Source organism: Neovison vison, chromosome 7, assembly GCF_020171115.1.
Source record: "Neovison vison isolate M4711 chromosome 7, ASM_NN_V1, whole genome shotgun sequence".
Lineage (NCBI taxonomy): Eukaryota > Metazoa > Chordata > Mammalia > Carnivora > Mustelidae > Neogale > Neogale vison.
The window spans coordinates 145147753-145160120 of NC_058097.1; the positions used below are offsets into that span (position 1 = coordinate 145147753).

Genomic DNA, 12368 nt, shown 5'->3' on the forward strand with positions numbered 1-12368 from the left:
TGTCTCTGCCAGACTGTGAGCCCCAAGAAGGCAAATACTGGGACTTATCTGGTACCCAGTATACTGTCCGGACCCAAAACTTCTGTTGAACGAACAAATGGTTGAAAGAGTTAACAGCCCTGTGAGGCATTTTTCCCCATTTTATAGATGAGACCAGAGGTCAGAGAGACTTGCTCAAGGTCACTCAGCAGGAAAGGCGGTGAGGACTCCTAGTGTGTCTGACCACAGAGCCCACCCTCCTTTGTGCTGTTCTCCGCTGCCATAGCCTTGCTCCAGTCCCCAGGATCCCCCCCAAGGCCAGCCTGGCTGTGCCCGGGACTGATTCCCACAGCTCAGCTCCTCCCCCCTCCGCCCCCACCACCCCAGCTTCCCTTCTCCCCTGCGCAGAGCCCCAGTCTCTGACGGCCTGTTTGCCAACCTCGCCTGTCAATGAATTATTGATTTCTGCCCTTGGCAAGCATCGGAGATCTTTGTTGTTGAGCACTCCAGCTTCCGTGAAACTCTAGGAAATAATTGTTCACAGACAGGGTTCTATTAATTATAAAGAGGACTTAATTTCAGTGAGAAGCCGATGGGCCTGTTTCTAAAGCCATTTCCCTGAGTTGCCGATAAGGCCGCCGGAGCCCGCTCGAACCTGGCTTTGCCAGGCTCCCTGAGCCATGGGAGGGAATGGTAGGCGGCATGCCATGGAGACACGGCCTAATCTGTCCCTCAAAGCAGCCAAGAGCGGGGGCATCTGTGGAGCCCCCAAGAACACTGTGGGGGCAGAGGCTGAGAACTGAGAACAATAAAGCAGGGCAAGAAGGTTTATCTAAATCACCACTTTTTATCTTCGTAAGCCTTCTTGCCATTGCTCCATCTCACCCACATCAGCCCCTTATCCTCCAGGTTCCAACTCAAGCATGAGTCTGTCCTTGAACCTCATTCCTCCGCCTTTAGGCCAAGATGTTCTGAGCCGTCTTTGCTGCTCCCTGATCTAGAGCCCTTGAAACTGAACCTCTAGAATCAGACCCGAGTTCAATGTTGGCTTAAATACTTACTGTGGGCCCATTACGACTTCTTAGAGACTTAGTTTTCTTAGATGTAAAATCAGTAACATGACAGCACCTACTAAATGAAGTGATTGTAGAGATCAAATGAGATACTGAATGTGACTTCTTTAGCTCAAAGACCAAGATGTGTTAGCTATAGGCATGACTACTACTTCTCTTCGACCACCAGTTACCGCATTTGATTATGGTTTTTTTGTGTCACATCTGTCTTTCCCAGTAAATGATGGGTTCCTCAAGGACAGGGATGTTGTCTGATTCATTGTCGTCTCTCCAGTGGCCAGAAAAGGACCTGGCACAGAGATGTATCCTGAATAGTTTCTTAATGGAAGGATGGGTGAATGGACAGATGAAGGGTGGTAGGATATTCTAGTGGACCGCAGTAGAGCTGCATGCTACTGGTTAATAAACACATATAGATTTGACTTAGTAACATAAGCTGACTCTTCAGGCTGTTAGAGGTTTTCCCCCTTTGTCTCATTCTCTCTCCCTATCTGTCCCCCCATCAGTCTATCCTCGGGGTACAGTGTGAAGTCCAGAAGCAGCTCAAGGCCTTCGTCACCCTAGAACGCTTTGACCAGCTCTACGGCTCCACAATCACCAGCTGCCAACAGGCCCCAGAGACAAAGAAGTTTGCATCTAGTGGCTCGGTCTTCGGCAAAGGGGTCAAGTTTGCCTTAAAGGATGGCCGAGTGACCACAGACATCATCAGTGTGGCCAACGAGGACGGGAGGAGGGTTGCTGCCATCTTGAACAATGCCCACTACCTGGAGAACCTGCACTTCACCATTGACGGGGTGGACACCCACTACTTCGTGAAACCAGGGCCTTCGGAAGGTGACCTGGCCATCCTGGGCCTCAGTGGGGGGCGGCGAACCCTGGAGAATGGGGTCAATGTCACCGTGTCCCAGATCAACACGATGCTCAATGGCAGGACTAGACGCTACACAGACATCCAGCTCCAGTACGGGGCACTGTGCTTGAACACTCGCTACGGGACAACGCTGGATGAGGAGAAGGCACGGGTGCTGGAGCTGGCCCGGCAGAGAGCCGTGCGCCAGGCGTGGGCCCGCGAGCAGCAGCGACTTCGGGAAGGGGAGGAAGGCCTGCGGGCCTGGACAGAGGGGGAGAAGCAGCAGGCGCTGAACACAGGGCGGGTCCAAGGCTACGACGGCTTCTTCGTGATCTCCGTGGAACAGTACCCAGAACTGTCAGACAGTGCCAACAATATCCACTTCATGAGACAGAGCGAGATGGGCCGGAGGTGACAGAGAGGACCACGGCCTGCACTTCTTGCCAAAGACAGCTACTCTTTCGTGGCCACACACCTGACTGTGTTGTACTTAAAAAAAAAAAAAAGAAAGAAAGAAAGAAAGAAAGAAAGAAAAAAAAAAAGAAAAATCCTTTTTTTAACAAGTGCAGAAAACAAACAAAAAAGATACTGGTTGCATTGTAACTCATGCAACATCCTTTTTTTTAAGAAAAGAAAAACACAAATTTGGCCTTCACACATTTTTTGCAAAGAACAGAAGGTGGTTTTTTTTTTTTTTTCTGTAGTGTGATCACAATGAAAACTTTCTTGTCTTTTGTTCCCTTTCTCCTTGAGGATTTTTGCCTGTTGTTGGGGTACATTTCTCCTCTCTGAGACACACCTCCTGAGGTGTGTCCTTGTCTGTCCCTAAGTACCCAGTGTGATGTGAGACACAAGTGTCTGTGCTAATTTGTCTCATGTGCAACCCTTGACTGTGGGGGTCGGGCAGGAGTGAGGGGTGCAGAGAGTCCCGGGCTAGTACCAAACTTCCGAGGGGGCCTGGAAGGAGGGTCTGCAGGACCTGAGGATTTTGGGCTCAGCTCCCACAGACAAGTGGTGGCTTTTTACTCACCGTGTTCTGTGCCTCTGGAGGACCACAGATGTCTTCATCTTGCTCTGGGGAATTTTGTGATATCATTTAGCACCTTTTTCAAGCTGCCCCAACTCCTGCCCAAGCTTTATATTTTGATGCTAAATGGAACCCGAACCCTTTTTGCAAATCCCATGTAGATGTTGGTGCCAGCCCCATGCTGGGATGGAGAAAGCATCCTCCAGGTCCCTTCCCCCAGTCTGGTGACGTAACATCCTGGGACGAAGAGGCTCATCTTCCCCAGGAGGGAGAGGCACCCAGGATGTCTGTGGTTGGTCAGTCTTCCCATGATGTTCCTTATTATTCATCTCTTCCTCTCTCCCAAAGTCAGATGTGAGAACCAGCACTGCCCGGCAAGCCCTCCACGTGGGCCCAAGGTCCAGGGAGGGGCAGGCCACCTGCAGCAAAAAGACAGCAGTGGCGGCAAAGGTACCAGCCTGCCTTCCTGGGTGAAACTTTCTCCCCATGACTTTGGGTATCTTCCCTCCACTGCTCAGCTCCACCACTGAGAAGCAGGAGTGTGGAGAGAGGTGCTTGGTGGCCTTTGATTCTGGAAAGAGACTTAAGAAAAAGTCAGCCAAAGAGAGGAAGGTATAAGCCAAGCGTCTTCTAACCAGCTCCTGAAGGCTTCTCTGCCTCCCATACATGGGCCAGTAACACAGCGGGGATGCAGCAGCTTAGGCCTTCAGGAAATTCCTTCTGTGAAGTTCTTCTAAAACCACTTACCCTCTAGAGGAGTCCGTCCGGGGTTTTAAAGAGAGCCTGAAGAGAAAGAAGGAAAGAGCTAACCTGGGTGGCCTGGCAGTGTCATCCAGTGCCTGCCCCCCCCACCCCCCATGTTGCCCCAGGATGGGGGGCCAGTTCCTGAGGCCGATGCCCCCACAGATCAGGGAGGCCAGGCTACGATTGTCCCTGTGAAGACCTAGGCCTAAGGTTATTGGAAAGAGGAGTGGGCACAGCCCACCCCGGGAGGGCCTGCCCAGGGAGAGGCAGCAGCCAACAGGCCAGGGAAACATTGAGGGGAGGCAAGAGTAACAGCAAGAGCTAGCAGCTCCTTCTCCTGGTTCATCTGCCTAATTACGATCATCATTACCACTCACAGGAGGTTCTAGGAGACCAGGAGGGGAAGCCAAATGCTTCCTTTTGAGCTGGGCTTCTTAGAAAATGGGACTTTTATGGATTACATTTACATTAAGTGTGGAAAATGAATTCTGAGTCTGAGCTATCCCCTGTGGAAACCTTGTTGGACTGATAAGCTCATGGCACCTTTATAGCCTTACAGAGTCTTCAGAATATTACACGAGCTAATGAAACCAAGAAGGTCTTTACTGCGTGAGAATTGGAGCAGCGTGTAGCCTGGTTTCTGCCTGGCAGAGGGAGGCATCCACAGCTTCTTGGGAGAGGAGGTTTCGCCTTACATCATCCCACCGGGATGAGAGGATACGTTTCGCTAAGTGCTCTTCCTGTTTCCAAAAAAGTCACACTCCTGCGACCTTGCACCTTGGCCTGTTTGTCCACTGGGTCCAGAGCTCCGCTGGGTCAGATGCAATGCTCCTGGGGCCCCCTGCACGTGGTCCCTGGGAGCTGGTAGTGGGCTCCCATCTGGCACGATTGTTCTTGGATGGGATGGACAGCAGTTTGGCCTGAAGAACACATGTGTTTTTTTAATCCAAAATAGACTTATGCCTCTCAAAGCATACTCTTGATATAAGGAGTCCTTAAGGGAAGCTCTCCTGCCCTGTAGCCTAGCTGATCAGTTCTATCTTGGCTGCTTGACACTAGTCAAGACTAGTGTCTAGTCAAGACTAGTCAAGACCTGGGGACATCTACTTGGAGGTCAGAGACAACATGAGAGCCCAGGGAATGACTCATCTCCCTGCACCTTCCCAGCCCTCTGAGCCTCCACCATCACCCCCTCCCACCAAAGTAGCAGTATGGACTTCAAAAGAACAAAAACACAGAATTCCTGTGTGTTCCTTTTGTTTCAATGAATAATGTTTTCCCTGTCCTGGGCTATACCCCACCAAGGAGGCCCAGTGTCCGTGTGGGGAGAAGTTGAGGCATTCCCAGACTTTAGAGAAAAGATGTCAGGTGTGGAGTAGGCGGCTTTCTGTGCCACCGGTCTGCATGGGCACTACTGCTCCTGGAAATGGTGCTTCCAGCCTTGGCCTGAGTCAGCTTCCATTCCGGCCAACAGGTGACTCAGTGCCTCCCTTCTCAGTCTGTCCTTCTGCCGAGACGAGCAGTCCCAATCTCACAGCAAGAGTGAATCTGAAGGCATAAGCCAGAGTTCCCTGTGCCCACTGAGTGGCCTCCAAGCATCAAATCCTATCCTTGATGACACCTGCCCTTTTGGCACCAAGCAGCCCTGACATGTCTGTCCATTTCTTGGAGCAACCAGCCTTTCCTCACTGGCCCAAGCTCATGATCCTGCAGGATATCTGCTTCTGTGCCCTAGAAAAGGGTTAATTTTGGAGGAGTTCCTGCCTTCTTCCCTGCCTTCCACAGCTACCATGCGCCCCTAAACCTCAGCCCGTCTGCCATAATTTTAAACAGGATTTCAATGATCCCCCAACCTGGTTTTTTGTAGGATGAGATTTTCTTTTTTTAACCCATCCTCCAGACAGACAGCATTGAAGGGAAGAGCTCTGACCGGAAGAGGAAGAGGAAGAAAACTCTTGTGGTAAATGACCACCTTGTTAGCCCCTGATGCTTGTCTCTCAGAACTGTGGGCTGAGAATTGACCCAAGGAACAGCCCAGTGCCTGATGTCTACCTAGCGATGGAGAAATGTGAAACAATCCCTGGGAAGGTGACCAGAAGTTGGGAATGGTTTAAATAATCAGGATGGGATAGGGGAAGCAGAAGCAGAAGGGGACGGAGAGGCAAGGAGGAGGATTAACCCTGGGCAGTGTTTTTATAGACATATAACAAGGAAGCACATTCACTTAAAAAATTATAAAGGACCTTTTCAGCTGTGACCTTTAAGTACCACCTTTATAGGTGGCAGTTTCCATTATGCAAAGAAGGGCTCTCGAGGGGAAATCTTAGAATGCAGTTTCACATCTGCAGCCTCGTGGTTGTGCTTGCCACGTGGTGAGGGCAGGGAAGCTGAGCGTGGTGCCCAGGAGGAAGGTGCTCGCCAGGACTCTGCAGGATCCCGGGCTTTGGGGTTTGATCTCCTGGTGCTCCAAGTCAGATCTCTTCTCCATTCCTCATAGCAGCCACTAAGCCCAGGCTCTAGCTTCTGGTCCTGAGCTGGGGCCCACCTCCAGAGAGGTCCCAGAAAGGACCCAGTCTCTTCATTCTGTTGGGATCCTTGTTAGGACTCAAAGCCTTCTATTTAAGGCTCATAATTCCCAGCTCGGTTTATACACTTGTCCATGTTTTATTGGAAGGGAGGGGATTAAAAGAAAGAACTCTGTTGTTCAAGGCCCTTTCATTTAACCTTAAAAAAAAAAAAAAAAAACAAAACAGCAAACTCATTTTAAAGACTCATTGCTCAGGTGACAGAAACTTTATCCTTTCTAACCTTTACATTCTCCAAAACCAGCCCTGTGTACTTGACCGCCCCAGACACCGGCGAGCTCTTCGGTTTCATCACAAATGTGGAAGAGCAGAGTGCGGGGGGCGGGGGGAGGCATGGGTGGGGCTCATGTTGGGTTTCTTACCCCCTCTAGAATGCCAAAGGCATGACACTGGGTGACTTCTTGGTCCCCAAGAACATGGGATTGATTCTGAGGGCAAATAGCCAGCGGAGAACCAACCCTCAGGCAGGCTCAGCTGTCCTGGCAGAAGCGGAGTCACAGACGTGTGGTGGTGCCCGGCAGCCCCCGACTTACCCGACACCAGAGTCCCACTTTTCTAAACCTGCCTGTTCTCGAACACTTCTGAACCCGCAGCTTTGGCAAAAGGACTCTCCCAAGCTGCCTTTGGACGACCAACACTGGAGACTCTGGCCTTACCATGTGGAAATAGTTTTCCTGAAGTCTGGAACTAATTTTGAGAAGTTTTTTTCTCAACACTTTTGTGTTTCTAACACTGTATTCTTGACTGTGTAAATACCGACAAGGCTGTAAATAAATGCAGATGTAGATACCTTCTAGAAAAAAAAAAAAAGCATAAAAACAAAACCAGAAGTGATCCCGTGTAGCCTTCGTTGACAAATAAAAGAATATTTTGTGTTTAAGGTGTTGGGTGGCCTTTGTTTGGAGAGTAAGGACTACCCGAGCCAGTGCTCTGAGTTACACTTCTGGATTGCTGCTGTTCTCAAGGTGACCCACAAGACTCGGGTCCATAGTCCCAGAGGTCCTCATAAGCCATCTAGGTGAGAGCTGTCTGGAGAGGCATTGCCAGAGGCCACGAAGACCGTGGGGCTTAGCCTCACGAAAGTCCAGGCACCCCTGACATCAGCTGTGCCCCACCGCTCCTCCAGGCCATGCCCTCTCCCAGTTGATGTCCTCACTGGTCAGGGACAGGCTCCAAGGGGTGGGACAGCCCGACACCACCTTGAAAATAGAGCCACTGGGCACAAAGTTGTCCCCCAGGCCGCTGGTTGTACTTTTGAAAATAAATGAATGCATAGTCATCATGGAAATTATTATAACCACATAATACAACTTGGAAAAAAGGACAAAACTTTGAGCATTTTCTTTTCTTTCCTTTGTGGGTTCTTAATGTAGCTTTAAAAATAACTAAGGTAGTTATAATCACAGCATACAGGTAATTTTTCACCTTGCTTTTCTCACTTAACCTCACATTTAACCTCTCAGCTCTAGAAGTCAGGGATGACAGCTGGTCACTTCAGAAAGTACATTTGCTAAGCCCAGCTCCCGGTGTGAGTGGGAAACCTCATGAAAATTCAAGTCACGGGGCAGAGGCGTAAGAGCAAAAGGCCTCCCTGCCCTCCTGTTAGCCTCAGCCCTGGCCCTCTGGGAAGCTTCAGGCCCCTACCTTACCCCGCAGGCAACCTGTGGCTCCCCAAGACTGCTGCCCAGACCATCGTCCTGCTCTGAGACCAGGAGGCATCTGCCGTGGTAGGAAAAAACCCTACTCTGCTTTTGGAGTCAGGCCAAATTGGGTGCAGAACCTGGCTCTAGCACTAAGAGACCTCAGCAAGTCTTCTAACCCCTCTAAGCCTTGGTCTTCCTCTCTACTGATAGTATGATGATGCATACAACTCAGAGGACAGGGTACTCAGTGCCCCCATGATACTCCAAGCACAACAGGCTTTCTCCCGGGTAAGTGTTCCACCCCACACCCCATCCCCAGCCCACCACGCCCACCTTCCTTCCAAAGTCCATCACTCTTCTCCCTACACAGGTGCTTCTCAACCTTTGGCCTGCATCAGATTGACCTGTAGGGCTTATTGAAAAAAAGACTGCTGGGGAGGGGGATGGGGGGATGGGTGACCCTGGTGGTGAGTATTAAGGAGGGCATGTATTGCATGGAGCACTGGGTGTGGCGCATAAACAATCTTGGAACACGAAAAAATAAAATTTAGGGAAAAAAAAAAGACTGCTGCGGGGGGAAAACCTGGGGGGCTCAGTCGGTTAAGAGTCTGCTCGGGTCATGATCCTGGGGTCCTGGGATTGAGCCCTGCATTGGGCTCCCTGCTTGGTGGGAAGCCTGCGTCTCCCTCTCTGTACATTCTCTTTCTCTCTCCCTCTCAAGTAAATAAATAAATAAAAAAATTTTTAAAAAGACTGCTGGGTTCCCCTCCCTGAGAATTTCTGAATCAGTGGGTCTGAGATGGGGCCCATTAATTTGTATTTCTAACATGTTCCCAAGAGACACCGATACCCCTTCCTGCTTGGAGAATCACTGCTGATTACACTATACTGTGGACCCAGTGAGCTACTTAGCACGGCAATTCAGATGCCCTGAGTGTATGAAACCTCCCACGGTGGCCAGACTGTAGAGCAGGGGTAACAGCTACACAGACAAACCCTCACCCCCCCCACCCCCCTCTGTCAGCTGCACCAGAACGCGCCCCCCCCCCACCCCCGCCCGCCAAATGTATCACGGACTTCCACACTTGAGCGCCTTCAAGCCCAGCTGAACTTGCTCCTGAGGGCTTCTTGCTATGTATTCCCCTCTCGGAAGGCACGCACTGAGCACCTGCCATGGGCCAGGCACTTCTCAAGACTCTATCAGCCTCACGTGTTGGCCCCTCTAGCTGCCTGGAGGCCGTGGCTATCTAATGCTCTGTGTGTCTCCAATGCCCAAAGCAGGTGCTCAGCGAGGGGTCACCCTCCGTTCAGCTTTCTCTTTGCCTTAGGGGCTCCCTCTCTCTGCTGTATTTGAGAAAGAGTAGGGGCCTCCTTCTGAAAGGAGGCTGCCCCCCTCCAAACTGAGTGATGCTCCTCCCTTCGCTGCCCCTGCTCCACCAGCAGATTTGCCGCAGCTGCCTCCACTGTAGAGAGCAGAGCTGGTCCTCTCGCCAGCGCCCCGCCCCCGCTCTCTGTATCCCGCCCCCAAGGTGCTGACAGAGAGATTCGCCCTTTTCAGGATCCGCCAGAGACCAATGGAGAAAGCCACAACTTATGCGGAGAAAGACTTTAAAAGTGAGTAGTACTAGGGGTGCCCTGGTGGCTCAATTGGTTAAGCATCTGATTGTTGATTTTGTCTCAGGTCACGATCTCAAGGTCATGATCTCAGAGTCCTGAGACTGAACCCCCGCCTGGGTCTGCTGAAGATTCTCTCTTTCCCTCTCCTTCAGTCCCTCCCCCTCTCTTAAAAGAAGAGTGAGTACTAATATGCCTTGTCCCAAATCCAGGGGAGAAGGGGCTAAGAGTCAAACCTCTTATAAAGGCTTTCCATTTGGGGTTATCCCACCCTGACCTTGTTCCCAGTCCTCACGCTGGCATCACCTGCGGGTGCCTCTCCCTCCATATCCACACTGGAGATCTCTCTCCATGCCTTGGGAAGCTCCAGCCCTACTGGAGAGCCCCCACCCCCACCCCTGCAACCCCCATCATTTATTTCTCAAGTCTGGAATAATCCCAAAGTCGGCTCCAACCACCATCCCCAGGCCAGTCCCCTTTCAGCATACCAGGGGCAGTAGGAGTTGCACGTACCTTATTTATCCTTTAAGATTTATCCAAAGCATATTTGTGGAGACACACCTTGCAAAGACCGGTATCATAAGTTCTTAGAGCTGTAGAATTTTAAACCCTTTGGGAAGAATAGAAGCACTTTCCTACCTGCGCGCGCACTCCCGCCTGGTGGACGTCGGTACGTGACATTGTATGCAGAGCAGACAGGCCTTCACTTTGTCATCACCCCCCTCACCTTCAAAACATGCCCACTCCACTCCGCCAGACTGAATGTTTAGGGTAAAAATCTCTCCCCCGGTCTGTGAGATGGGAACAGAGGGCATGGAATCCTTCTTCCAGATATGGATATTCTATCACTGGGTGGCTGGATGGATGGCTCTGAAGATAATGGATAACTAAATGAATGAATGCTAGAGCCAGGGCTTTGAGGAGGCCGAGAAGAGCAATTGCAACTTATCAGCAAATGTTCAATGAGCACTCCATGTCTGTGAGACACGACCCCGAGGAGCCTTAAAGGGCCCTTCGAGTAAAGCAGGACCTTTTGCTTACCAACATGACCACCCAATCAGGAGGTCTAGAAGAGTCTGGAAAACAGCATATGCTCTCTGTCACTGCTCCAGAAGCCTCAGCCTCCAGACTCGCTAGAACTCAGAAGTCTGGCGAAGGAAAAGAAACCTTCCAGGTTTTGCCCTGGGGAAGGTGGCCAGAGGCCCAAAAGCTTGCATTTCATTTAAGAGATAGGGAGTTGTCAGGTTGATAGCAGAAGCATGGCAAGGCAGCCAGGGGGTCCTGGCACTACTGTGTATAGGGCCCCTGAGAGCAGAATCCTATCAATATCCAAGGTTCATGTCCAGACCCTGAGGGCAGGGCTCTGGGTCTAGGCAGGTGGGCTGGGCAGGAGCCCTAGCTAGGATCCACACTTCACTTAACATACGTTTGGTTTTAGGAGGAACAAAGCTGTGGGGCCTTAAGCTCACCCTCTGACCATAGCCATGATTCTGTCACAAAGCTGCCCACACCGCACACCTCCTGCTGTGTCTAAGGCTCGGGATGGGCTCCTTGCCTGATTCAGCCTGTGATTTCCACTAAAAACTTAAAGACTCCAGCTATCTTGAGAGGATGGAGGGGACCGAGCCAAGCGCTAGGAAAGTGGTTCCAGCAAAAACCCCTTTCAACAGTCCCAAAGAAGGGAACTCAGGGTAGACTGGGTGGGGAAAGGAAGGAATCTGAGTAAATTTCCTCAAAGAGATGCATTCGGTGAGAAAGGATTAGGAGGGAGTGGAAGACATTCCTGATGGCGGGAAGGGGTGCTGTTCACGTGGGCTGAGGGGCCTCCAAGCCCCGCTCCTCTGAACCTCGTCCTCAGGAGCGTAAAGCCAAAAGTTCCCAGGGCATCTGACCGAGCATGTCTCAACTTTTTTCACAGAACAAAACACACAGTGGTTGATGGGTACATGCAGGACGCACTCCCATGGGTGTATCCAGATTTGGTAAAACAAAGGTGAGTTTATGTGCCAACCCCAGCAAGTAAGAATTCTTTCTCCACTCAAAAACATATCCTAATGCAAATGAGGGATAGAGATCATATTACAGGGATAATTTTGGATGCTCTCTATAGCAAAAGGCATTATTTTGCAAAGCTGTGCTTCATCATTCATAATAACTTACTTCTGACATGGCATCGCTCTTTGTAGTAACCTGAAGACTAGGAACAACTATATCTCCTCTTCCTTCTTTTCCTTCTCAGATGGGGGAGTTCCCCATAAACAGATCCTGAACAAAGATTTGTCTGAAAGTAAGTTATTGGGAAGTGGTCCCAGGAAAAACAGGTAGACAAATGAAGATGGGGGCAAGGAAAGTCTATCAAGAGTATGAGACAAGCAAAGTCCCAGGACAGTTACCACGGCTCAGTCCAGTGGAGAACTTGGGGAAGCAAGCTAAGTCATGCCTGGGAGCTGTCCCCAGGGGGCCAAGGGCAGGAATACTGACACCTCTGTCCCCGTCAGTCATGGGTCAAGGGCTGCCCCTGGGGATGTCATTTCCCGTCACTTCTGGCTCTCCTGTACTCATGCGCTCAGCAAATGGGGCTCCGGCCTCCTGAGGACAGCCTGCCTATGAAGAGTCACAGGTGTTGGCTTTTGGGAATGAAAGCACACAGCTTTCATTCATTTCAATCTGAGGAGGTTAGTGGAGTCTCAAAGCACCTGCTGTGGTCTCATTTCCTGCCTCATAGTGGGCACCTAGTAAATGCTGCTTGGCTGTTGGCTAGCGACAGATGCATCCAAGGGAACAGGACACAGTAATCACCTGCATTAAGCAAACAGAAGACAAGATCCCACCTGTTGTGCTTACACTGTATCC

The 12368-nt window shown here is 50.7% G+C and overlaps 1 protein-coding gene across 1 annotated transcript in view; it reads left to right on the top strand.

Moving 5' to 3' along the window:
• Positions 1–7138, top strand: part of TENM4 (teneurin transmembrane protein 4) — a 379161-nt gene extending 372023 nt beyond the window's left edge. Inside the window, exon 30 of the mRNA XM_044258440.1 lies at positions 1559–7138. Coding sequence (XP_044114375.1) covers positions 1559–2317 — 759 coding nt within the window. The 3' untranslated portion in view covers positions 2318–7138. The remainder of the gene's footprint in view (positions 1–1558) is intronic.
• Positions 7139–12368: the final 5230 nt, after the last annotated feature.